At 43.4% G+C, this 24,849-nt stretch overlaps 3 protein-coding genes across 3 annotated transcripts in view; 2 read left to right on the forward strand and 1 right to left on the reverse strand.

Moving 5' to 3' along the window:
• The first annotated feature begins 1,084 nt into the window (after window positions 1–1,084).
• ARF4 (ADP ribosylation factor 4) lies at window positions 1,085–11,893 on the forward strand. Its single transcript, XM_032698796.1, has 6 exons — window positions 1,085–1,387; window positions 7,311–7,391; window positions 7,888–7,997; window positions 9,233–9,304; window positions 9,787–9,912; window positions 10,616–11,893. Exons 1-6 carry the CDS (start codon window positions 1,321–1,323, stop codon window positions 10,700–10,702), a joined length of 543 nt encoding a protein of 180 aa, XP_032554687.1. The 5' UTR covers window positions 1,085–1,320; the 3' UTR covers window positions 10,703–11,893.
• A 5,352-nt stretch (window positions 11,894–17,245) lies between these two features.
• Window positions 17,246–21,919, reverse strand: PDE12 (phosphodiesterase 12). The gene is made up of 3 exons (XM_032698795.1): window positions 20,625–21,919; window positions 19,576–19,654; window positions 17,246–18,880 (listed from the first exon to the last, which is right to left on the reverse strand). Exons 1-3 carry the CDS (start codon window positions 21,876–21,878, stop codon window positions 18,438–18,440), a joined length of 1,776 nt encoding a protein of 591 aa, XP_032554686.1. The 5' UTR covers window positions 21,879–21,919; the 3' UTR covers window positions 17,246–18,437.
• Window positions 21,920–22,073: 154 nt separating this feature from the next.
• The window catches only part of DNAH12 (dynein axonemal heavy chain 12), a 60,119-nt gene continuing 57,343 nt past the window's right edge, over window positions 22,074–24,849 (forward strand). The window contains 6 exon segments of the mRNA XM_032699095.1: window positions 22,074–22,229; window positions 22,637–22,753; window positions 23,095–23,196; window positions 23,866–24,029; window positions 24,244–24,334; window positions 24,613–24,639. Of these exon segments, the coding sequence (XP_032554986.1) occupies window positions 23,866–24,029; window positions 24,244–24,334; window positions 24,613–24,639 (282 nt within the window). The 5' untranslated portion in view covers window positions 22,074–22,229; window positions 22,637–22,753; window positions 23,095–23,196.

Raw genomic sequence — 24,849 nt, forward strand, 5'->3', positions numbered from 1 at the left:
AGAAAAGCTGTGGATGCTCCAAGGCCATGGTGGGTGTGGCTTTGAGCGACCTGGTCTAGTGGAAGGTCATCCTGCCTATGGCAGGTGGGTTGGAATTAGGTCATCTTTAAGGTCCCTTCCAACCCAAACCATTTTATGATCCTACAAAAAGAGCAGCCTAACTTGGCTCACTCAGTAGCCTACTGTTAGGATCTGGTTCAGGATTGTCTTGATAAGGACCATTAAAGATGTTTTTCTTTACGGGCAGGTAAGTGAATGCCTTCTGTTCAAAAAATGTTGACACTCATGTACCTAACATTGTTTCTAATTGACAGAGGTAGGCTGTAACTCCCTTGAAAATTTGTATGGAATTGAACCAATCCTTCCTTGGGAGAGTCACTTAAGCATTAAAGGCTGCTCATCTGATGTTCCCCAAATCAGTTATTGCCATACTATGGGCTTTTTACAGTAGCTGAGAGAAGGTCTTACAGCTGGTTATGAAATAAAGAGTTTTCACAAAAGAGCACGTTTCAAATAGATGAGGGCTTTGTCAGGGCCTGGGCACCGTGTGAGGACAAGGCCCCCTGTAGTGACCATGGTGTTAGTCACAGCCATAGCCTAGGAGTAGATATATATAATACAATAATAAATAGTAATAGTGTAGTGGTGGATAACTGTCTGTCACAGAGCTGCCTTTTCTTGGTTTGTTCCAGCTTGTTTTGTTTTTTTTTTAACTGACGTGTCTCTGGGGTGCATTTGGGGGCTCTGTGAGGATAAGTTTTGCCCCGGCAGCCCCTCTGCTGTCTCCCCCCCGGGCCGGCAGCGGAGCCCGTTGCCGTCCCTCCCTCACCGCCTCGGGTCGTTACCGGGGCCGGGGGTGCCCCGTGTCCCCGCGGGCGGGGCGGGGCCGGCCCGTGCCCGGCGTGCCCCGCGTGCCCCGGAAGCCGCGCGGGGCGAGCGCGCTCGCCTACATCCCCCGGCGTGCCTCGCGGCGGCGGCCAACGCGCGGCGGTGCGGTGGGCGGCGCGGAGCCTGCCGGGAGCTGTAGTCCGCGCCCCGCCCGGGCCGTGTGGCGGAGGGCGGTGCCGCGGCCGGGGGATGTGGCGAGCGTGACGTGATCGTGTCCGCGTTGGAGCCGGGGCGGCCGCGCCGAACGTGACGTGGCAGAGACCGAGCGAGGTCCCCGGTCACAGAGCATTCGCCGCCGCCGCCGCCGCCGCCGGGCTCCCCGCGCGCGGAGGGATCCGTGCGCGCACACCGCCCGGGCCGCGCTCCCGCCCGCCCGCCCGCTCTCCTTCCCTCAGCGCTCCCCCGCCGCCGCCCAGCGCCGCCGGAGCCGCCATGGGCCTCACCATCTCCTCGCTCTTCTCCCGCCTCTTCGGCAAGAAGCAGATGCGCATCCTCATGGGTGAGGGGCCCCGCGGAGCCCGGCCCGGCCTCACCGGGCCCGCACGGCCGCGTCCCGCTGGCTGCGGGAGGGGAGGCCGCGGGTCAGGGTGGGGGGATCGCCTCGTCCCGGGCTGCGGGGCGGACACCGCGCTGTGCCCGTCCCGGGGACTCGGGGGTGGTGGGAGAGCAGCGGGGACGGGAGGGGGTGCGAATCGGGCTATGTTTGCCCTTCTTTTCCCCGCAGTATTCCCATGTCCCCCCCCCCGGCCCAGCCCCGCTCCGCTCCTGCACCTGCGCTGGGCCGCGCGGAACAAAGATGGACCCGCGGCCGGGCAGGGCCCGTGTCCCCGGGCCGGGGCCGAGCGAGCCCCGGCCGTGCCCTCCTGCCCCGGCACTGCGGCTCCTGAGCAGGATGTGACAAAGCCTGGGGTGTGCGACGCCGGGGGCGTAAGAACGGCCGCATAATGGCCGATTTTCGGCAGCTGTAGGGAGCTGTATCCTGGCTCTTGGGAAAGGGCGTTTCAGTGTAGCATCTGTGCACGTTAATTCTCCTGTACCTCGTGTACAAACCCATAGAACCCTCTAGGTTGATCTTGCAGCGCTTGCTTATTTTTACTGTCTCCTCGTAGTTTTTTATTTGGCATATCCATTTACTTTGGAATATTCCTTTCCCTTGACACGTACTGTGTAATAATTGGAGCCAGTGGCTCTCGGAGATTCTCACTTTCAGATTATGGTTCAAAAGGTCAAAGCCAGCACATACTGCATTGGCATTTCCTCCTCCGCTTCGGCTCTTCCCTGCCCTCTTCCACCCACCTACCCACCCCTGCAAGCTTTATGTACAAACAGTTCTTAACCCCCAAATTTTTATCAAATTCTGTTACCAAACTGAATGGAATTTGGTTCATGGTCGTTGACTGAAGGAGCTTGTCCTAAGGAACTATATAAAGTGCTCCCTTGGATAAAGCCAGCTATGGGACTGGATTCTAACTGTGAAACTTCCTGGCACACACCCATCCTCAGTGCTGCCTGGGTATGCAGAGAGACACAGTAATGCAGGTTTTTTTAATTACAATTTTTCTTGTTCTCTATCTATTTTGTGATGACAGAGTTCTTTACTGCACACACACTATTTTTTACTGTATGTTATTTCATTGAAATTAGAGGCTCTCATCCGTTGCAAAATAGCCTGCATAATTTCTGTCTTCGAGACAACTCAGTACATCTCTTGGTTTCAAGGAGGTGATTTGGCTGTCTTTGAGCAGCCAGACTCTTCATGTGACTCTTAATGAATGGAGCAAAGTCTCCAAATGAGCTTGACTGTAGGACAAGGCAGTTTCCGTGGTATTTGTAGTTCTGTTGCGTTCTTCAAAACACTGAAGACAGGAAGGCAATGTCATACAGATCAAAACAGCTTGCAAGGCTGTAGTTTCTTCATTGGTAGGTAATCAGGTCAAATTTGGGTTAGAGATGAGTTTGGGAGGTGCACTTTCTAGCAGCTGATTCAAATGAATCTTTTTTGTTTGTTTGTTTTAAGAATTTTGGTTTTAAGGTATTGTATTAAAATACAGAATTGGAGCATGGGACAGCACTGTATTCTCTTAGGTAGCATAAGAGACTAAAACTTGTGGTATGTTGTGGTGTGTCATAGGACATAGACTGGATGTTTAGGAGCAGAATACTGTACTGGATATGACATAATTTGCGTATATCTGTGACATGAAAAGCTCTTGATAGCATTCTTTGTCATATATCAGCACTTTGAGGAGAGATGTCTGAATGAATACTGGGACTGAGTTAAACTTTTCCTCAAGGTGATAGTTTTCCGTGCATTGAAAATGAGCTGTACAAGGCCAGTCATTTAAGTTTTCACATGTAAAATACCAATGAAGAAGTAACTTCATGGGGTGAGGTACTTAGGGGAAAAATATTATGAGTGAGTTGATAACCATCAGGTGATTAATTTATAATTCTAACTTCCTTTTCACAGCTTTCTTCTGTTTCTGCAGAATCAAAGATAAATTAGAATTAGTTTAGCTCTTCAAACTGACTTTGTGTTACTGAGTTCTGCAGAACTTCAGTATTTCTCATCAGGGACCATTGCCACCAGCAAACACTGGTTTTTTTTTGTTCTCCAACTACATAGATGATAAAAGGTGGACATATAGTGTTATACTGTTACTGAAACTTTGTTTTTTAAAAAAATGCACATGTATAATTAAGTATTTTTCAAAATGGGAAGAAAAAATCAGGCATTTGGAGTGTAATGGGAGAAACACGAGGGAAAAGAAGGAGCTGCAGGATAGGATTGAATGACTGAAAGTCAGATTAGGCAACCAGGGCATTAAGAGTCCTAATCCTACACATACCTGGCTGTGAAACATTTCATTCATGGTTTCTCATGCTTAAAAAAAAAAGTTATTAATTCATTATGCACTTTTCAGTATCATAATTTAGTGTTCTGTGTCTTGGTGTGGTTGTGCAAGTGTTCACTGACATAATACCTCCTCAGGACCTTCAAGTGCAAAGGTAATTATTAAATCCATCAGAGGGAAAACGTCTGATTCTTTGGGAATTGTGTCACTGTACAGATCATAACCATTTCATTGGTTTTTTGTTTGGGGGGGTTATTCCTCTGTTGGTTTGCCTGCCGTTGGCTTTCTGTAGTTGATATGAAGTTCTGTGCTGCGATAACAGAGGCAGCTTCATACTCAGCCACCAGTGATCAGAGTTGGAAGCTGGAATATGATGTGGCTGGGGGGATGTTCCCCAGGACAAGCAAACTGGAAGCTTGAGGTTTAGAAACACAACTGACAGGCTGTGAATAAAACACAGAGCAGTAAGGGGCTCAGAACCACAGTGATTTCAACAGCACCTGAAAGCATTGTAGGTACTTTTTCTCCAGCTAGAGGAAAAGAATGTTTGACTCAGTTTAAAGAAAAATGGTTGCAAGTACAAGTCTTTGTTTCCCATTTGTACTTTATTGTAATCTTTGCAGTATAACTGCTGAACAGTGTACCCTGCATCAGGTTTCTTACACCTTGCTCTTGACAATGGTCAGGCAGTAGAATCAGTGAAAATGTAGAATAGGAAGTTTACTTTATCTGGGGATTTAAGATGTAGGTTTTAACCTTGATGAAGTTTATGATGTGGAAGTAGCTCATAGATTTACATTTACTGTTCCAGTGCAAATGTAAACATGTTCATTCTTGGACTACTAAAAGCAGTAGTTACATTTCCTACCAGCTCAAAAGATTAAATGTGATTTAATGCTCTGAAATGTCTTGTTCTAAAAAGGGTGGTAATTTGCAAATTGGAGTAAGAAATATGAATGGAGACTATGCTTCTTATGACTTGCTTGTTTAGACTTTGTAACATTTGTAGTTTGGCCAAAAGAGGCAGTTTTTGCAAATAGGGTCACGGTGATTTGCAGAAGTTTCCTTCCCTCAGTTCAGCTGCTGTCTCAAGTGTCAGAAGAAGAAAACACTTATCCACAACCCCGTAACTCAGCCTGGCTCAGTGCAAAGTCCAACAGCTTAATCAGGGCTGTGAGTAAGAGTGGATTTAAGCAAAGTCTCTGGGCTTTGTGCTTACATAGGCAGTGCAGCCTTCTGCCAGCACCACTAAAGTGTTACTGGGTCCTGGCACAAGAGTAGAGTGGGTAACTGGGACAATATTTTTTTAATTGAGCAAGTAGTTTAAAATTCCTGACTAGTTTCTAGTTTCTTAGCTCTGAGTCGTATCTCTAAACGGTTCTTGTTACCCTGTGTACATTCTTTGAAATGAGATTAGCTTTTTTCTTTATCTGTATGGTTAGTATAAACCTCAAATACACTCAAACCCTTTGTGTAGACAATGCCATCTTTCTTGCATTGCTGATTTTAACAAATCTTGTCAGTGTTTGTTCTACTGGTAACTGGGGGTTTTCTTTGGGGGGTGGGGGCAATGAAAGAAGAGTTTTGAGTGGGTGTAACTTTAATTTGGTGGTTCATTAAACAGTCTTAATTTACTGGAAAATGATCACATGTTATGTACAGGCATTATGTTTTCTTATCAAGATCTAGGCATCCTACGAAGGCTTCCTTGAGGCCGAGCTGTGTAAAAATAGTGTTGGGCTTCAAGCCTTGTGCTATTAAAAACACTGGTTTGCAGCATAGATGGAGTATCTGAGGGTTCCAGGGTTGGCTTAGAGGGTTTTCTAAGATGACCTGACACTTCACTGGTGTGGAGAAATACTGGCATTTACAAGTTTCATGACTTGCAAGCTCTTGTGAAACCTCTGCTGCACCACGTCTTTTTTTGTTCCTGCCTGTGTGTGGTTCTAAAAGAGACCAGCACTTAGACAATAGCAAACTTAAAACCATTAAATTTTAATTCGAACATTTGGGGAGTTTATTACCCCTCAAGGAGCTTTGGTTTTGGTGGTAGATTCCCCACCACCACCCCTTTCCTTTCATGCTCTAATGACATCAACAATTAGAACAACTTTTTTTTATTTTTTTAACATGCAGTGACATTGCCAAAGAAACTGCATTGGCATGTTTAATCCTCTGCACACTATCAGAATATAGGACAATTATAGATAGTTTTTTTTAATTAATTTGCTGTAACAGCAGTTTGTGTCTTGAGAAGGCTGAGGGTTTTCAAAAGTTTGGTTTCATTCTGAATAAGCAGGTAATTTTGAATTCCATTTTTTTGCGATGCTAAGGAAACAGTTGTATTATTAATAGTCAAGTCATCAAACCACTTAAAGCTTAATATATTGCAGTTGCTAAGTAGGAAATTAACTCAGAACACTTAAGAATGTCTGTTATCCGTATCAAACAAGGATAAAATTTGATTTCTTGTGAAAGTATTATTTAATTAATTCTTTGGTGGGGGGATGTTTTGGTTTGGGCAAAGTTTTACTGGATGCTTTAAGTTTCACAAATAGGCATTTTATTCGAACTGTTGCTGTGATGTTTACCATGTGCTGTTTGTGTAGGTGCTTATGTGCTAGGTATTGCATTCTAATGTAAGGAATTGTATTTTGAGTTGCACTTATGTGTTCTGAAATGCATAACAATAAGCCATTGGACAAACAGTTTTAGGGAACTACAGTGTGTATGTTTGCAGTGTTGGTGATATGTCTCCAAAAATGTCTTTGAGGCTTCATTTTATTTTATTTTTTTAAGGGTGACAGATTTACCACATAGCTTACATTGAAAAGCAGCAAACATAAGTTTTGTTGTAGAAACAGAAAAGCAAATGTAAGTGCAGAAGATCTTTTGTAAAGACCAACAGTGGAGACTCCCATTGGAAGCATCCTGGAATAGAAGTGATATCTTGAAAAAGAGTTACAGCCCTTGGGGTACAGGCAGAGGGATGATGAGAGTTTCCTGGTGGATGTGGTTCTGTCAGTGCTAAAGAAATGTTTTGGCAAAGGGATGAGAGACTGGAATGAGGGGCACGGAGGAGTCTTCCATGGACAGTGCCAGCTCCAGTCGGTCCAGGTGCCTGTGGAACTGGCCTTAGCTGAAGACTGAGTAAGTGAGGCCTTCCCCAACTTGTGTGTGAAGTAGCAAACGTGTGACCAGTTAGACACGATGTGCTGCTTGTAGATGGTTGCTAGGCTTTTAAATTCTTCCTTATTTACACAGAAGAAACTTTTTAAGTGAATGATAAAGCTTAATTAAGTATCACAAATACTTAGGAAGGTGTCTAGAAACTTATGAGCCTATGGGTTGTGAATGGAAGTGTTTTATTGAGCTTGTTCTGTCTCTCAGTGCTGGGTAGAGGAGATGGGGAAAAACATAAAATAGTTTATCAACAAAGAGTTAAGAGTGTTTGGAAAGTTATTCTCAGAAAAAACCCCTAATACTCTGCATGTAAAATGGCATATTTTGAACTTAGCAGGTTGTAGGTAATACTGTGAACTAAATCAGTTTTTCTGTTCCTTCTAGTTGGTTTGGATGCTGCTGGTAAGACAACCATTCTTTATAAACTGAAACTAGGAGAAATTGTCACCACAATTCCCACTATCGGTAAGATCACCGGTTCTTATGTCTTCATTGTTGTTATTCTAAATTTATGTTGTAGAGGAAGGTTTCTGAAGAGTGTAGGGATTTGCTATCTTTGCTGGAATGAAGAGAAACATGGGCTGTCTGGCACTGCCCTAAACGTAACATAACGTAACTGTCACACCAAAGATGCACCTAGACCAGAATCCTGTGCCTGACAGTGGCCAGCAGCAGATGCTCAGCAGTACAGGAATCAGTTAAGTAGCAGTACTTCCCCTAAACACCCCAAGCCTCACAGTTTGTGGCTGAAAGATTTGCTGAATCACTTGGATTTAAGTGATCTGTGGTCTTTTCCCCCTTCAGTCAGTTTTCTTGTGATCTACCAATTCAGTTCTGATAAGCTGTTTTATACATAATTGGGAGAAGTGGAACTTAGGAAGTGTCTATCTTTAACATGGTTAGAATTATATTTTAACACTAGCATTAACCATTTCTAATTACTTAACTCCTTCATTTTTAGGTTTTAATGTGGAGACGGTAGAATATAAAAACATTTGTTTCACAGTTTGGGATGTCGGTGGTCAAGATAAAATTAGACCTCTTTGGAGGCATTATTTCCAAAACACACAGGTAAGAGTTCTCAGATGACAATAGTTAAAGAGCTGTTTTGTGAAGCCTCATTGTCTTCTGTAGAATATATATGGAAAGTTGTTTTCTTTCTTTCAGAAAGGCTCTGCACTACCTCCTGCAAGTTCTGAGGGTACCCAGATTTTATTTCAGTTGAAGCTAGTTTGTTACCCTGAAGGCTTCAAGCCTAGTTGTGAGTGTAGCTGGCAAGGATCAAGTGCTTTAGGATCTCCCAGTGTTCTGTAATGTGCCAGAGCAACTGGTTTGTTGTGAGGAACTCTTCAACTTTGCTGTATCTGTGCTTTGATTTGTTTGAACTGGCATTGGTTATGCATAAAACATATTACTGTTTAAAAACCCTTCTACATCCTCTTTTTTTGTAACCAGCCTTGAAGTACACAGCTTTTACTGTACTAAATCAGTGTATTTAGTAAGCTGAATGTCTAAAATATGGTAAAAGATCTTGTTATCAGTTGATTAAAAAGTGTTATCTTCACATGGATGGGGTGACTGCTGTCAGTTTTGGTGATATAAATGTGATTCTTTCCTTTGGTTCACAAGTGGTGAGGTAAGTTGCTTGTTAGTATCAGAAAACTTTTGGAGTGGGTTTGTTTTGGGGTTTTTTTGTGTTGAATATAGAATTGTTTCCATGTAACTTGTGTGCAGCATGATGCACATGATTGATGCAGAAAAACAGGGAGGTCTGGATTGACAAAAGGGGTGTACCACTATACTGTGGTGAATAACTGTCCTATTACTAAATACTTCTTTTAAAAGATAATTCTCTTTCCTTGAAGAGAATGATAAAAGTAAGGTTTTCAGACTGAAATGTTAAGAGTAAATAGTGTGCATAAGGAGGACACTTGAATAACAGAGATGCCATTAGAAATACTGTTTGGTACAAACTTTTTTTAAACAAATTCAGGCATTACTTTAAGGGTGTGGGATTTTTCAGTGAAATATGAGCTGGTGAAGCACTTGTGATTCTTAATACAATGAGTGACAAGAGAGGGGGAGAGTTGACTTATGAAATTTTGCTGGGTTTTTTTTCCTAGCTTTATTTTGAAGTTGACTCTTTGGTAGTTGTTCTGACACACGTCTTGTGTTGCTTAAACAGAAATTTCTGTCAAATTTTCTTACCTAAGAGAGGAGACAATAACAATATTCAACATGAGTATTTTGGGGGGTTTAAAATAGTGCTGCACATTGGTTTTTCAAACCTTCTTAACTTCCTACAGGGCCTCATCTTTGTGGTAGACAGCAATGACAGAGAGAGAATCCAGGAAGCAGCAGAAGAGCTGCAGAAAATGGTAAATGTCGATATCTTCTGAAGTACCTTTGTTAGACTTACTTTGTCATATTTTTGGATGTTTGTCAGCTTCCCTAAAAGCTTTAGGATTTTAAAATTTTAGGGAGTTTATGCGGTGCATATTGCATTCACCTGGTAATTCTGGGTCACGTAGTGCACTGAGTTGTAACTTCAGCTCTGTTCAGAACTACTAATGTGACAGAACCTTTCTTGCCTTCATAAAACCTAAATAAAAATGGAAAACCAGGTTGGTGCTAGAGAATTTCAGAAGAAAGGTGCCCATAAATTTAAACTGTCTATTGAAAGATTTTTTCCTTAATCATAGAAGTTCTGTTGGGTACTAGTTTCATTCCATACTTACTGGTGACTTCAGGAGCAAGAATGAAAATGTTTATAACCCTTAAATATTTCAGTATTTAGATTTCTTTAGTGTTTGTCGAAGTAACTGAAGGTAATTTAGTAACATGACTGTCTCTCTGTTAGCTTCAGGAGGATGAGCTGCGAGATGCAGTGCTGCTTCTGTTTGCAAACAAACAGGATCTGCCAAATGCCATGGCAATCAGTGAAATGACAGATAAACTAGGTCTTCAGTCTCTGCGTAACAGAACTGTAAGTGCTGAACTTTCTGACTGCTGAACTCTTTTCTTCCTCTATTATGTATCATAAACACGAATTTCAAGTTTTCACCTCTTTCTGTAGAAAGATTCACATACCTGCCATTAAACTTCGTAGTGTGTAGTTTAAGTCCTTGTTCTAAATAAGTGATTCAGAAGTATAATGCAGTGTGCACAGCTGTCACAGGTGTTTCATTTCTCACCTTTTTTCTGAAAACACACAAATACTCCAGTCTGTCACTGAAATACAACTGTCCAACATTTGACAAAGTATGTGGTGGGCTTTCTCAGTATTTAGTATTCTGGGGGAGCAATTGCATTCTGCAGTCTCACCTCTGCAAAGATAGAAGGAAATTAGGTATCTTCTGAAGCTAGTTTTCAGCATATAAATCAAATGCATGTTCTGTGTTTGTTTTTTTGGTGCCTTAAACTGTGTTGTAGCATTTGGTAGGCAAACCCTTGAGATTCTGGGTAATGTCTGAACCCCATCTACTCTATATGTAATTTTCAAAACTTTTAAAAATACCATCTGTTCGATATTATGGCACAAAAACAGTGTTTAAAAGAAAACTATTTTAGTGCTAGCGGTATTATAAGAACACTAAAGAGTGTATGTCTGAGTGTCACATACTGTCATAACTTTGCTTGCATTCTGTCAGCATTTACCTTGAACTGTTGTTTGTGTTCTACATTAACAGTGGTATGTCCAGGCTACCTGTGCTACACAAGGAACTGGTCTGTATGAGGGACTTGACTGGCTGTCAAATGAACTCTCAAAACGCTAACTCCGACTGGATGACTCTTTCACCAGGGACATGTTTGATATAGGTGGTCTAGGCTTGTTACAACAAAATTAGTTTGCATCTTGGTTATTACAGTATCTGGAACTGATATTGGGCAGGATATTACAGCGTTTCAACTTATTTTGTTGCCAATTATTGTTTACCGAGCTACATGTTGCAAAGGTAGCAATATGCTTGGGTAAAAATCTCCTTAACTTGGAAAAAGTGTATCTTCTGATTTTATTCCCCTTGTTAGCCTAAATGCCTGAATATAGTTATTGTGACATCTTTAAGATCTGTTTTGAATACTCTTTTGAGCCCCAGTAAATTAATGTTTTAATTTTTTTTTCTCCCTGCTACTCTTAGTTTACTGATGCCCTGTTTCATTCCTCAGACAGTCTGCTGATTTAAAAATGTAGCATTCCGTATGTATTTATTTCTCTCCCTTGCCAAAAAGATTTCCTAATATTGCTTGTCCCAAGCCAAGGAAATGCTCTAAAACACTATACAAATCTACTGCACTGAGGAACATTTATTAATCCTTGGGTTCTGTCAGCCCAACTTGCCTTTGTGTGAATTGGATTTGATGGGTAGAATAGTTCTGTGCTGGTTGCGAAGAGCTCATGTTGAGGTTGTTTTTAATATTCAGCAGATTGTCTTCCTTTATATTGTATCTTTTTTTTTATGTTGCATGTTGCTTTTTGGTATCAGCCTGACTATTTTTGCCCAGTGTATAATAGTTCTGCTGAAGTTTTACTGTTTGTTGGTGAACATATCTTCATAAGGAAATTTTGGAAAATTCATCAAACTCAATGGATTAGTTTCTTCATAACCCACTTGGAATTATTCCTAATAAAATGATAAAATGTATAGTTCTGTGTATGCTCTTCTTGATTCCTGAAATAGTTAAATGCAAATTATCACTTATTCTTTTTCCATATACTGAGCTTTCCTGCAGATTGCATATGAACATCAATCTCAGAGTTTCACTTGTTTGGAGCTGTGTTTGGAGCAGGACATGGAAGGGGGGCAACCAAGTTGTATACAGTGCAGTAGAGTAGCTGTCATCGGGACTTACATAATTCTGTAAGTGTCTTTTGAAGTTGTAAATCTAAAATTTCTTTCAAGATGTCCAGATATGAAAATACTAACAGTTAAAAAATTGTAATAAAACAAATACGAACTGCCTGAAAAGCACACGTCTGTTTCGTAGTTGTATCCACGTGTCAAAACCAGCATGGGTTTAGCAGGAGAACCACAGCTTGGTGGCTGGCTGGGAAGGTAACTTGAGTGCTTTTACAGGGATTTACTTAGTATTAATGCTGAGAATCTCCTCAGAAAATTATCTCTATGCAACTGCTACTGTCTGTTTTCCTATTTCTGCCCCCTTGTACCTGTGTAGTTCGAAAGATTTCATATGTGTTTTGAGGCTGCTACTAATGGGTAGTTTAAAACCTGTTTTTCTGTTGCCTGTCTGCTGTATGGAGACAGATACTGCTCAGTCCTCTGACTGAAATGTGCTGTTCTATTGACTGGATTAGGAACCCAGAGCATGATTCCACTGCAGTTTCAGGCTTAGCACCTCTCAGTTTCCACCCAGGTCTTGTTACCCTTGCTACAAGAAATCCTGGTGACAAAGTCTGATAAATACAGGCTGGTTTAGGTTCAGAGCACCTTCCAGGGCAGCTTCTGCTGGAAGTGAGGTTTGAGTTCCTAGGAAGTGTTTTTACTGTGAACACAACCAGGGAAAATTCCAGAGTTTTTGAATATGGTCATTAACTGCCTTCAATGGATAACAGAAACTCAGGAGACAGTGTAAGGTGAGAAGGGTTCTGCCTGCATCTTTAATGAATTGGTGATTATTTATTAACCAAAGCTGATATACCCATGCATTGGATCAGTAGCTGTTAATGTGCATATTTCTAGCAATGCAGCTCCTTGAATTAAACCTTAAAAGGAACACTTTGTTCAGAAGAGACAGCTTCTCCCTAATGCAGGTTGGTATTTGTGGTCCCAGTAGGTTACATGAACCAATGCTTGTTACAAAGTTAGAGGTAGACTTTAAATGAAGCAGAAGATACTTTAAAACAAATTAAGCATTTTACTGTGAAGGAAACACTCTGCTTGGTAGAGATTTAATTACTTTTGTGAGTAAAGACATTTAGGTGAGCTCAGTTGAGCCACTATGCTTCTGAGTTACAGCATGTGTATAGAATGTCCATATTTTAGGGTCACCATGCTTGGTTTTGTGTATCAGTAGGTGTAATTCTGCTATAAAATGAATAATTTCTCAAAGTCAGAAAGTAGTGAAGATCTTGAGCTTCATTTCAGAGTGATGGAGTCTGTGTGAGGATTGAGGCTACAGCTTACACTGAAGTGTAGTAAGACAAAGTCAATGTTGTGTATCAGTAACAACATCTAATACAGCCCTGCTCTCCACAGGCAGATGAAATTCCCATGAAGATCCAATTTTGTCATGTCTGTTAAGAGTTGAGGTACTAACTTGCTTTGTCATTTCCCTGTCAGAAGTCAAATACCTGAACTGAGCTGTTGTCCCAGAAGTTCAAAATCTTGGATAGGCACAAGACAGCTAAAAATGTGTTCCTCATTCTGCTGTAATGGCAGGAAATCCTGACTTCCAATAGCTGAAATTTCTCTTTGTGTAGCATCAGCTTCTATATTCAAACAAGGGGCAAGTTCACCTTCACTGGGGAGTCAGTCAAGTAATATTTGTACACAGGAGGTTTTATTTCAGTGTATTAGATGACCAGCTTAACTACAGAGAGCAAAACACTGAAGGATGAGGGGTTTTTCTTTTATTTGGCCATGCTGACACCATTTATTTCAAGTATATTCAGTATATGCGTGATAGGCTTTAATTGTTTTCATTGCTTACAGGAATGGCCCAGTTTGTGTAAAACACAGGTTTAGGTGTTGCCAGTAATGAGAATTTAGAGGCCAGTTATGAGTCCCTTGCTAGTCTAAGAATCTTTCTATAAAGGTCTGGACAAAGGCAATTTGAGTGTGACATGATGAAACTTTGCACATCACCTTGTCCAAATGTTTCTTTCCCACCCTTGAGAAGAGTAGTATTGACAGGGGACTTGAGTAAGAAATTACATTCTTTATGCTGCTGTTGGACTTATGAATAAAGCTGAGCTGCCAAAACTGAAATGTTTCATGCCTTTCCTCTTACTGGGTGGGAGTGAAAAGACTTGGAACAATTTTTTTTTTTTTTTTTTTGGTATGCCAAAAATATAAGAAACAAGACAACCGCATGATTAATTTGAGGTGTTGAAAGATTCGATACCTTAGCACATTGGGTATTTTTCCCCTTCTTTGTTTTGTACCATTTTTCTCCTCCCTTTTCCTTTTCTTCTTCCTTCTCTCAATTGTACTTGCCATCATTGTTTGCTTTTCATGATGCATAAAGGCATTTTACTGAAGGCTTGAGTTATATCCTTCAAAAACAGCAGTGATACAAGAGGTACTGATGTGTAAGAATTCAAGTACTAATTGTTACAGGTACCTAAGAGCCTCTTTGTCTGAAATGCATAAAGGAAAAAAATAATACGAGTTCTAAGTTGCCAGATCAGTCTGAAGGATCTGGCAGAACTTGGTTGATTCTGTAGGTATCAAATACACAGGTGTTATTTCACAATAACCAGAGCCTAAGAACTAGCCAAGCCTCTGTTACCTCCAGAAGATCAGTCTTTCAGTGCCCTTAGTTCTTTAATTTTCTTGTGAGTGACAAGTTTGTCCACAGCAGGAGCCAGTGGGAAAGAAGAAACTCCTCCCTCCTGAGACAACAGCCAGGCAGGAGCAGCACCTTCAGTTGAATGCATCAGAGATGGGAAAGTTGAGTAGATTTTCCTTTTTCCTTAATGGATGTTCTGGGAAAGTAGAGTAACAAAAAACAACAAAACCAGAAACAAAAAACCCACACACAAATTTACAAAGATGTGAGAAGAATATCCTACCCAGTTTTTTGATGTGAAGGATGAGGAGCATTCCAATTGCTGAATGAGGAACAAATACAAGTGGGTTTAGATTTATGGAATAAAATTGAGAAAAGCTTGAATAGGGTTTCTGCAAATCTGGGTTCTGGATGGGATTTCGAGAGGAATAATTAATTGCTGGGCAAGGTCCAGATGTGTAGGGGGAGCTAAGATGGGAGTTAAAGTCACCGTATGTGCAGTAGGAAGCACCATATGTTACCTTACACAGAGGTAAACACAGCTTGGGAGCGTGGGGGCTCTGGGCCCAAGGTGTACCTAAGGGTTGCTTTCACCCCAAAAACTCACAGTTCTTTGGAATTGTTACTTTCCTAACCTAGACCCTAGTGCTGCCTTCTTATTCCAGAAAAGTCTGACTGGTTCCTGACATGTTGCTGCTATTGGCATTGAGATTCTGCTGCTGTATTTTACTAATCAAACAGGGAATAAGGGGACTGGAGAGTCTGCAGGACCAGCTCACAGGGCTGGGTTTCCTCCTGAACACAGTCAAAGAGTATCTGCCATGTTCAAGGGCCATTGAATTTTACCGGGCCCATATGTGTTTGTCCCTCACCACTTGCTTCCTGCAGATTCCAGCTTCCCTGTGCACCCCTCTCCGTGGTCTGCAGGGAGACAGAGGCAGCAGCCCCAGTACCAGGACAGGGAGTAGGAGGGACTTGTCTTTCTCAGAAGGGAGGTAGAGAACCAGGCAAGTATGTTCTCTGAGCAGCTCCATCTTCTGGTTCCAGGGACAAGCTACAGATTTTTAGTGGTTTGGCTTTGGAAAAGACAAAGTAACCCAGTTGTAAGGGATAGGTACTGAAAAAGGAGGAAAATAATGTTCTTTCAAGTTATAAGGGGTGCTCAGTTAAGCTATATAAGTAATAGGATTTCATTTCCAAACTTCACAATTGCAACTTTACTATTCTAAGTGACTAAGACATTTCACTTGCCAGCCTACAAGCCTGCATTACTCAGTGGTTTGTTATTTTTCCCCCTTTTTTTTTTTCAGAGCTGGCAATTTGTAAAAGGCCTCTGACTCAGCTGTAGTACAGTCATTTTCAGTGTTTTCCCTGGTGTTGATACTGAATTTTTTTCTTGAACAGACCTTCCAATTAATTTTTCTGCCCTTTAAGATGCCATATGCTTGCAAATGTTACATGTTCAGGTGTAAGCTTTCCCTCATTTACTAAATTAGTAAAAATTCTTTGCCCAGGTTTACAGCCTCCATTCTGTTTGCAAGATTTTTTCCTCACTTCTGTATCTTAAAGTTTAATTACGAATCACCAATACTTTTATTATCAACTTTGTGGTTTAGAAGATTACAGACAGTACCTTCAACTCATATGCAAGACTGAATTACACTTTTTAAGGAAGAAGAGAAACTAATCAAGGACCCACCTGAAGTATTTAGGATCCAATTTTACAGGGTAAGTACTGTCTGCCACTCTTGCAATGATCTAACATCCTTCATTGCCACATTCCATTTTGCTTCCCTTTTTTATCCAAAGGCTTTTAGCTACCATTTGGCTTAACTAGAACTCTGGTTTAGCAAAAATTGGAATCTGAGGGTTTACATATAAGTCTGGCAAAGCTGTTGGAATAAATGAGCTCCCTTTCATCGAGGTCTTGGGTTATGTTTTGTGCCAGATCTGCTTAAGCAGGTGAAAATCTTGATTCAAGCCTTGATCACCTATTCCCACCTCCAAACCTGTATCTTGTTCTTTGGGCACAAAAGGCTTTATGGTGAATCAGCTCGGGATATAACACCCCACTAAAATGATAATACAAGAGAATTAAAGCCCTGTATTTTTAGCTGGATCACTTCCCTTTTTCAGTTTGGTGTGGCATGAGCAAGAAGCCAGAATTCACAGGAGGTAGAGCAGGGTCAGTTAAAAGAGTTTGGGATGAGAGGAGGAAGGAAGGTTAACTGCTTATGTTGCTGGAAAAAGCTGCTTGCACGGGATGTTTACATGAGTTCTTTAGTAACAGGCTTCTGCACTTGCAGAGTAGTGGAATTTGTCAGTTGGCCTTTACCTGTGTGCAGAGTTGCTTACAAAACACTGGACAGTTTGTGAGATTTGTCTATTCATGTCATGCTGTTTGGGACATGGTTGGAGATGTATGGGCCTGCATCTTTTTAGCCTTTTAAGACCTCTGTAGCTCAATCTGCCTGGTGGCTTTACTAGTGCAGTTGTTTATCAGCATCGATGTGTTAGCTGCCCAGACACTACAGTAGCAAAAACCAGTAGTAATTTTATTGGAAATAACATAGAAAAGGCTGAAGAGCAGATGTTAACAAGCTTCTGCAAAGCACACCCTTCACAGCATAGCCCCTACTATGGCAAGAGGCAGCACTAACACCCCTCAGCAATGTGCTACTTGAAAGGGACTGCCTGATTGTAGTAGTCTGTGAACAGCTGAGGGAATCCCAGTTACAACCTGCAGTCAACCAGAATGCAGTGGAGGTGACCAGTTGTGAAAGAAGGTACACAGCTTTTATCAACTCAGACGAGCTTTTGACACAAAAAAAAGTAGGAAAAAAAACCAGTGAGAGACAACTGACACAGGGAGCTTTATTAGGTGAAAGAGGAAGATCTAGGGAAATGGTTTCCAAATGTCCTTTGTTTCTTATGTACTAATGATGCAAAGCAAGAAGCTTGTTAAATGACTCAACCCTCTCCAACAAATTCAATGAAGGAATGGATAAATACATTTCCTCACATCCAAATTATCTCCTACAAAATAAGGAAAACTAGGCTATTTCTAGAAGGAAAAAATGCAGGTAATAACACTTAAAAATTCAGGCTTTGTATGCAAGAGAGGAGCAAAATAGAAACATTGTGTTAAAGGTTGGCAAGTCACTTGTGTTTCTTTTTCAAGATTTAGGCACAGACAGCTAATGCACCACACTAACTCCTCTGGAAACAGACAATATTGATGAAAAGCTCCCTCCCATCCAAAGCTGGTTGTCCTAAACTCTGGTATTTCTTTTCTTGCCAATGACTCAAAACAACAGAAGGAAGAGATGTTCCAAGTAGATGCCACCTCTACATGTAGTCCAGTTTCACTAGGTGCTAATGTTACCCTCAGTGCCCACGTTATATGGGCAAGCAAAATGCTTCCATATCAATTATAAACTTGAATTTAACATAGTTGATTGTTGTCAGAAAGTCTATTCACTGAAAATTAAGAACACATTTTCAGAAGGTCTTAGGTACAAGTACATTTGTTCATGCCATTTACTAAAAAGTTGGGACACAGTAATGGTAAGTGAACGAGACAATTTCTGAACTTATTTTTTAAAAATTGTCATTTTTTAAAAATTACAGTGAGGTTGAATCAACTAAATCCATTTGGGTTTGGATTCTGTGTGTGGTTCTGAATTAAACAGGGTTCAATTTGTACACTGTATTACAAATCAGATTAAATTTCTATGTTTTTAATAAAATAATTCTTAATCCTTTAGAAAGACCAATAAAAAGGTATATGATAATCCAATTTTCAAATCCATGTCTTAAATACATTTTTCCCATTAGCATATTAAAAAAAGGGGAAACTTATCATGCAAATATTCTGAATGGTGTGATAATATTCGGTAAAACCATTAAACACATGAACTTTTCAGTAATAGTTTTGGCTTTCCTTTTAGTAGCAAACAAGTCAGGGTGTAACCTCAGTTCCCCAGCCATACGCTAAATTTCTGGTTTGAAAACCCTCAAAAGCACCATGCCAGAGCTGCTCTATTTCCACTTTAAGTCACATATTAGTGCTATATGATCAGAAGGATGTGAAACACTTGGCAAAGCCTGGTGGGTTGTTACTTCTTCATGAGTTGGCAATGGAATGACTTGTTCAACCTCTAGAGCGTTTTTGTCAATGAAAATGTAGTCCAGGCACCCGTGAAAGCCACCAACATAGTTTGTATAAGCAGGTTCTCCACAAGCACTCAGCAGTTTGAAAGGGTGGCTCAGAGCCATACTGCACCTTTCTTCTTCCCCATTGGAAACCCAGTCCTCGTGATCTTCTGCAATGACACCACTGCTGATAAAGCTGTAAGTTCCTGATGATGGGGTGCTATTAAAATCTCCACAGAATATGACTGGGATACTGGGATACAGGTCACATGCGACGTGCTTGATGTGGGACAAGGCTACAGCAATTTGGATGAGCCGGATGTTCCCACCTAAGAATAGAAAAAAGTGTGATTTCAAATACTGCACAACAGCATTGCAGCAATTTTCCAAGTTGCTCATTGAAGCATATATCAGTTATAGCTCTGAAACAGCAATCTTACATTTTAGAATAGTTTCCACAAATAAAGAAGCCTTTGAAGTTTGTGACTATAAAAGTTTTTGAGAGGCAGACAATGCTTTAATTTAAACTCGGACACGAAAGGACTCTGAACCTTAAACATCCATATTACAGCAGCTTTTCTTTTCACAGCAACCATCCTAATAATGTTCCCAAAAGAAAACTTAAAGGAGCAGAATGTCTTCTAAAAGCTTCTGTAACCCAGTCTGGTTGCCCTCCTGGTAGTACCCCAGTAGAGCCCCTTCAGGTACAACAGGACTGGGAAGCCACGAGCACACACAAAGCCATCTCTGTATTATGATCTGCTCGTTGGGTGAATTGTGTGTAACATGACTTGCCTTGCTTTCAGCTGTATTCTATTGACTCCCAGGCAGATTAGGAAAATAAATACATAAACAGACCTAGGAGCCTGGCTTGATTCATCTAAAGAAGTAAGGCAGGAAACCCTCAGTTCCAGAAGAAAAGGTTATAGCTGCAAAAGAACGGTGGGAAATCTATCCTCCCAAGGAAAGGCAAAAACTCTTAAAAAACCCAGTTATCCTACATGTGGGAACATGCCAGAATTACCTTTGGGGTGCCAGTATAGGTGGGTATTTGCTACACAAAGCTTCCTGGAAGGATCAGTTGTAGACTGAAGAACCGAAACCTTTGAGAGAAAAAGCAGTCTTTGGTGAGTCTTAAACTGAGAGATTATACTTTAAAAAACAGCTTATACCTTTATGACAATCCAGTTACTCATAACAAATAAACTCAACTTAGGAGCTGTACTTTTCACTAAACTTCTATATAAAGTCTCAGTATCAATCAAAATATTACCACTACATCCATGTATTTAATGAAGATGCTTTTGACTGTGTCTGCTTTGGCCATATTTTTTCATAAGATGTTGTTAATGCTGTACCATTCTTAACTACTTCTAAATTCTATTCACCAATTCTCTCTGCCAACAGAACTGGACCTAAGCCTCTGGTTTTAGCAAGCAAACCCTAGCATTGCATAGCTGTTAAATTGAATTTTAGAGGTGATTTCAGTTATCACAGAAATCCTGTTAGTCCTACTCAGTCCATAAGTACAAAACTTTTACCACTGCATGCTTCTGAAGTTCCTGACACAGACCTGTATCTTACACATTTGTACTTGCATAATGGTTCTGCTGGAAGAGCCGCTGGCATCAGGAAGCTCACAAACAGGTCCAACCTTAATTCTCTCCCTACTGTCACTTTTTAAAGTGGCAATTAACTTATTTAAAATTGGTTTATAATAAAGTCTTAAAAAATACGTATTCTGACGTATGAGAGTAAGTAGTGAAAAGCTTGACAGCAATACCACCAACCAGGAGTCACTACCTGGCCCAGAATCTCAACAGCTGTCTTCACTTTCAAAGAAAATAATACTGCCTTTTTTTTACCAAATTTTGGTAATTCTATATATCCAGTCCAGCAAAGTCTCAATGTTTTGTTCTCATTTGCTCTATGCATTACCCCAGAGAACACACCATAGTTCCAATGTTTCAGATTGTTAATCCCTCACCTCTCTTCTCCTGTGGTTTGAGTCTTAACAAACCTGGCCAGAGGAGAAAGAGGAAAGAAAGGAAGAAGGCCTGTCAAAGGTGGTACCTGCAGCACAGACGACCTCTGCAGCACCTTCTCCTGCACCAGGGGGTACTTGGCCAGCTGATCGCACAGCTCCTTGTGCAGCGGCTCCGAGAGCAGGGCTTCGCTGAACGCGATGTCGTGCTGGCTGAGGAGGCTGAACTTGTCCCTGCGATAGAAGGTGGCCAGGCCTTCGTGCTGCTTCTCCTTAATCTTGAACAGCCCTTCGAGTCCAAAAGCATCCAGGGCCGGGGCCAAGCTGTCCACGAAGACAGACTTATCCACCTCTTGCAGGCAGATGAGGTCGGCGCTGTATCCCGCCAGCTCCTTCTTGAGCAGGTTCTGGCGGTAGTCGATCTCCAGGGCGTAGGGAGCGCAGTAGGGGTAGAGCACGGTACGGGAGAACTCCGTCTGGGCGTAGGTGTCGGCCAGGATGTTGTAGGACACGGCGCGGATCGAGCCCTGCCCGCAGACCTTCTTGGTGTAGAGGTGCCGGTTGTCGAAAGTGCAGGCGCCAGGCCCGGCCTCCACGGGGCCGCTGCTCTCCACCTCCCGCGCGGTCCCGTAGCGCTGCTCCCCGTCCCCGGGCGTGCAGCGCAGCTTCAGCCGCAGCCCCACCAGCGCGTTGGACGGTGTGAACACGCGCTCGCCCTCCGCCGCCTCCACCCAGGCCTCGCCCGGCGCGTCCCCGCCGCCCGCGGGGCGCTGCTCGCGGTACCAGCGGAACAGGCAGTGCTGCGGGGCCGCGAACTCGGCGCTCACCTTGGGGCACACGGGGAAGCCGGCGAGCAGCGAGCGCGGCAGGCGCAGCTCGGTGAGCGCAGGCGGGTTGCGCTCCACGCGGTACCGCGCGGCGCCGATGTGCAGCACGGCCCCGTCCTGCCAGGCGGCCGCGTTCGGCACCTCCTCGGCCACCGCCGCGCCGTCGCGGGAGAACAACCGCACGGCCAGCGCCGCCGCCGCCTCCCCGCCCTCCGCGCCCTCCTCCGCCCGCGCCTTCTTGCTCTTCTTGCCCGCCTTGCCGTGGCCCTTGGCGGCGTTGGTGGCGATCCGCGCCAGCGCCCGCCCCAGCGGCTCCCCCTGGTCGCGCTGCATGTGCCGGGCGCTGCCGTCGGGCAGCACGAACCGCAGGCTCAGTTTGGGCTCGGACGGCACGCAGCGCACCACGGCGCGCTCCATGGCGGCGGCGGCTCCACCACCACCGCCGCCGCCGCCGGGCGGGGGCACGGCGGGGAAGCCGCGGAGGCTCCGGAGGGCGGAGCGGAGCCGGCGCCACATGGACCCGGCGGCGCTGCGGCTTCCGCGGGGCGCGGCCGGAACCGCCGCGCGGGGGCGGGGCCACCGTCAAGGCGCGCGCAGCGGGGCGGGGCCGGGCGGGAGGCGGGGGCCGTGAGGGCGGTGCTGCCTCCCGGGGCCCCAGCGCGGTGCCTGCCCGGCGGTGTCCGACCGGCAGTGTCCGCCCAACGGTGCCCGCTCGGCGGTACCCGCCCAACGGTGCCCGCTCGCTCCGGGGCCCCGCGCCGCCCTGCCCGCCATTAACCCGCCGGCACGGCGTGAGGGAGGCCGCCCGCTGAACCGCCGGGTTCCGCTCCCTCAGCAGTGAAGTCCCCTTCCCTTCACGGCCAACAGGTGTCCGAGACGGGGGCGGCTCTCCCTCGTAACGCCCCGGTGCAAACTTATAAATCCTTTAACATTAAGGGGTTTGTTTTGTTTCCTGTTTGCGAGGAAACACTTCGCGTCTGGTTTGACGCCTCGAGCTGAACCGTCCCGGGCTGTGAAAAGCCCGTGCTGGGAGGGTGCCCGGAACTTTGGAAAAGGGACCTCACATTCCCTCCCGCTGCTCCCGCAGTCGCTGCGCGCGGGGCTCTGCCCACACAGGCGCAGAATTAGGGTTTTAAAGACTCTTCGTCAAATATGGGCAAGTGGGTAGAAAATCTCTGGGATTTCTTCACATTTCCGTTTATAGTTGTACAAAAAGCAGAAGCTTAGCAACAGCCACCTGATGCCTGAGGGTATTAATACTTAAACTTCCCCAGGCATTCCTGCTGTGATCTGGAACGCAGAGGTTTTTATCTGCGTGGTGCAGGCGGGGACCGAAGCACGAGGACTCGCCGACGCGCTCGGTCTGTCTCCGGCAGACCGGGACAGCCAAGGTAAGGCTTTTCAGAGTCTCTGCTTCTATTTTTTTTTTTTTTTTTTTTTTTAAATCACGAGAGGGATTGATCTCCTCGGCCAGGGAGAGTCCCGCCCGGCCCAGCCCTGCCGCCCGCCCTCGGCCCCGGGGTAACCGCGCTGCTGTCCCGAGCCGGGGCCCAGGGAGAGCTGAGGGCGGCGGGGACCCCTCCGTGGGGCAGGGACAGCTTTGTGTCTTTTGGTGCGTCCACCACCGCCCGTTTTAGTGCGTTTCGAGGACATACCGCTGATTTAGGAGGTAGCTTTGGCTTTCTGCTCCCCCGCTGAACTGCGGTTCTGAGTTTGTGCATCCTGTTTCCAGGGGAACCGGACTGTCGGTCTTTTGGGATAGCCGTACTCAGCCGCTTAAGCCGCTGTAGAAGGGTGGCCTTTTAGTTGAACCCGAGTCCAGTGGCACAACAAGGTTTGCTTTTTTATCTTTATTTCCTTTTTTTTTATTATTTTTATTTTATACAAGGTGATTATCAAGCTTTGGTTTCCAAGTACCTTTAACCGTGTAAACCCAATTATCTGCTTCACACCTTCACCCCACCCCCAGACTAGGATTCTTATTTCAAACCTACACCTGTCTCCACTTTCCTGTTGCACAGCCCAACTACCCACTGGTCTTAACCAAATTTCCCACCTTCTTAACTTGACTCCTATATCCACCCTGAGAACAGAAAATGTGCCTACATCAGGCAAGACCAGCCTGGGGCAGTCTGATGGGGGTTTAATCAGCCCCTTTCCTGGTGTCTTCTGTGTGCTGTACAGCTGATAAATAAGTACTGTCAGAGATTTGTACCAGAACTTTTCAATTTTATGCAATGTACTAATCTGGAGTTAATAAAACTGTAACGTGTTTTTTTAGTACCTCAGGCTTTGTATGTGTGCACTTGTGTTGAACTTTGCCATCTGAGACTATACACCACTTGTCTGTTTTCTGAGAGCTAAACTATCATACCTAGACTGTGGAAATCCCTGAGTTGATGTAATTTTATGTCTCATGTCCATTCAGCTTCATATAGGCATCTGTTAAACTGCTTTCTGGACAGGACTGCATTGTAAAATCTTGGTTGTGTTATGGTTTTAGATGGAGCACTCAGATGAAGAACCTCCCAAGAAACGGACTTTGAGAACTTTGTTTCATCCCACTGTTGTACCTTCGTCAGTCACAGCTGATCTGTCACCATTACAGAAAAAACTGTTGACATACCGAAGGAGCCATGAGCAGCAAGAGATGATTGATCAGATACTGTGAGTTTTGTGCAATTCAAGATATTGAAATTCAAATGAGACATTGCACGTTTGACACCTGACAAATAATAATGGTGTTTGTTTAATATAATTGTAGTGAGATTTAGTGATCAAAGATCATCAAAACCCAGGTTGCATTGATTAAAATATTAGGATTATTTCTAATATGTTATTTGTAGTTTTTCTGCACTTCTGATTTTATGTTTTACTTTAGAATTGATCGAGCTCTTAAAGTCTGTGACAAAACCATGGAAGAAACATCTCACAGAGATCCTGCACCTCCTATTCCAGAACTGCCTTCCATTGTGAGAAAGTATTTCTTTAATATTTTAAGTGTCACCTATTTAGTTCTTTGTTATTGGGGCACTTATTTTACTTCTCAGAATTTATGTAAAGATACTTATCTTATTCCTTAGTAGTTCATAAACATATTTATATACTCAGGTAGTCCCATTGAAATGTCACTTATATACCTACAGAATAAAGTCTCTGTTTAGGAATAATATTTGTTATATTTTATATGTCTGATGTTTTTGTTTATATGCTCTGAATACATAACAATTTTCTGTTGCTTTTTATACAGGTGAACAATGAGGAAGACCAACAAAGAGTGAGTTAAATTCTTTTGTCTGTTTTTTTTTGGAGTAGGAGAGTGAATGATCTCTATTCAGAGGGGTTGAGCATGTTTTATGGAATCAATGGTGATTAAACAGGAAAAGGTAATTGTGGTGGGGAAAAGAGGAATGGGAGCAAAATAGGAGTCTTGTCTTGTGGTCCAGTAGAAGAAAAGTATTTTTCTGTTACAGAAAGCGTGTCTATC

Source organism: Chiroxiphia lanceolata, chromosome 11 (genome assembly GCF_009829145.1).
Source record: "Chiroxiphia lanceolata isolate bChiLan1 chromosome 11, bChiLan1.pri, whole genome shotgun sequence".
Taxonomy (NCBI): domain Eukaryota; kingdom Metazoa; phylum Chordata; class Aves; order Passeriformes; family Pipridae; genus Chiroxiphia; species Chiroxiphia lanceolata.

Bases quoted from the DNA above. Each gene is read 5' to 3' on its own strand.
- ARF4 (XM_032698796.1), top strand. From the start codon at position 1,321: ATGGGCCTCACCATCTCCTCGCTCTTCTCCCGCCTCTTCGGCAAGAAG. The intron at 1,388-7,310 runs GTGAGGGGCCCC...TGTTCCTTCTAG, and splicing joins GCAGATGCGCATCCTCATGG to TTGGTTTGGATGCTGCTGGT. The intron at 9,305-9,786 runs GTAAATGTCGAT...TCTCTCTGTTAG, and splicing joins CAGAAGAGCTGCAGAAAATG to CTTCAGGAGGATGAGCTGCG.
- PDE12 (XM_032698795.1), bottom strand. From the start codon at position 21,878: ATGTGGCGCCGGCTCCGCTCCGCCCTCCGGAGCCTCCGCGGCTTCCCC. The intron at 19,655-20,624 runs GTACCACCTTTG...TTTCTCTCAAAG, and splicing joins AGAGGTCGTCTGTGCTGCAG to GTTTCGGTTCTTCAGTCTAC. The intron at 18,881-19,575 runs GTAATTCTGGCA...TTCTATTCTTAG, and splicing joins CCTATACTGGCACCCCAAAG to GTGGGAACATCCGGCTCATC.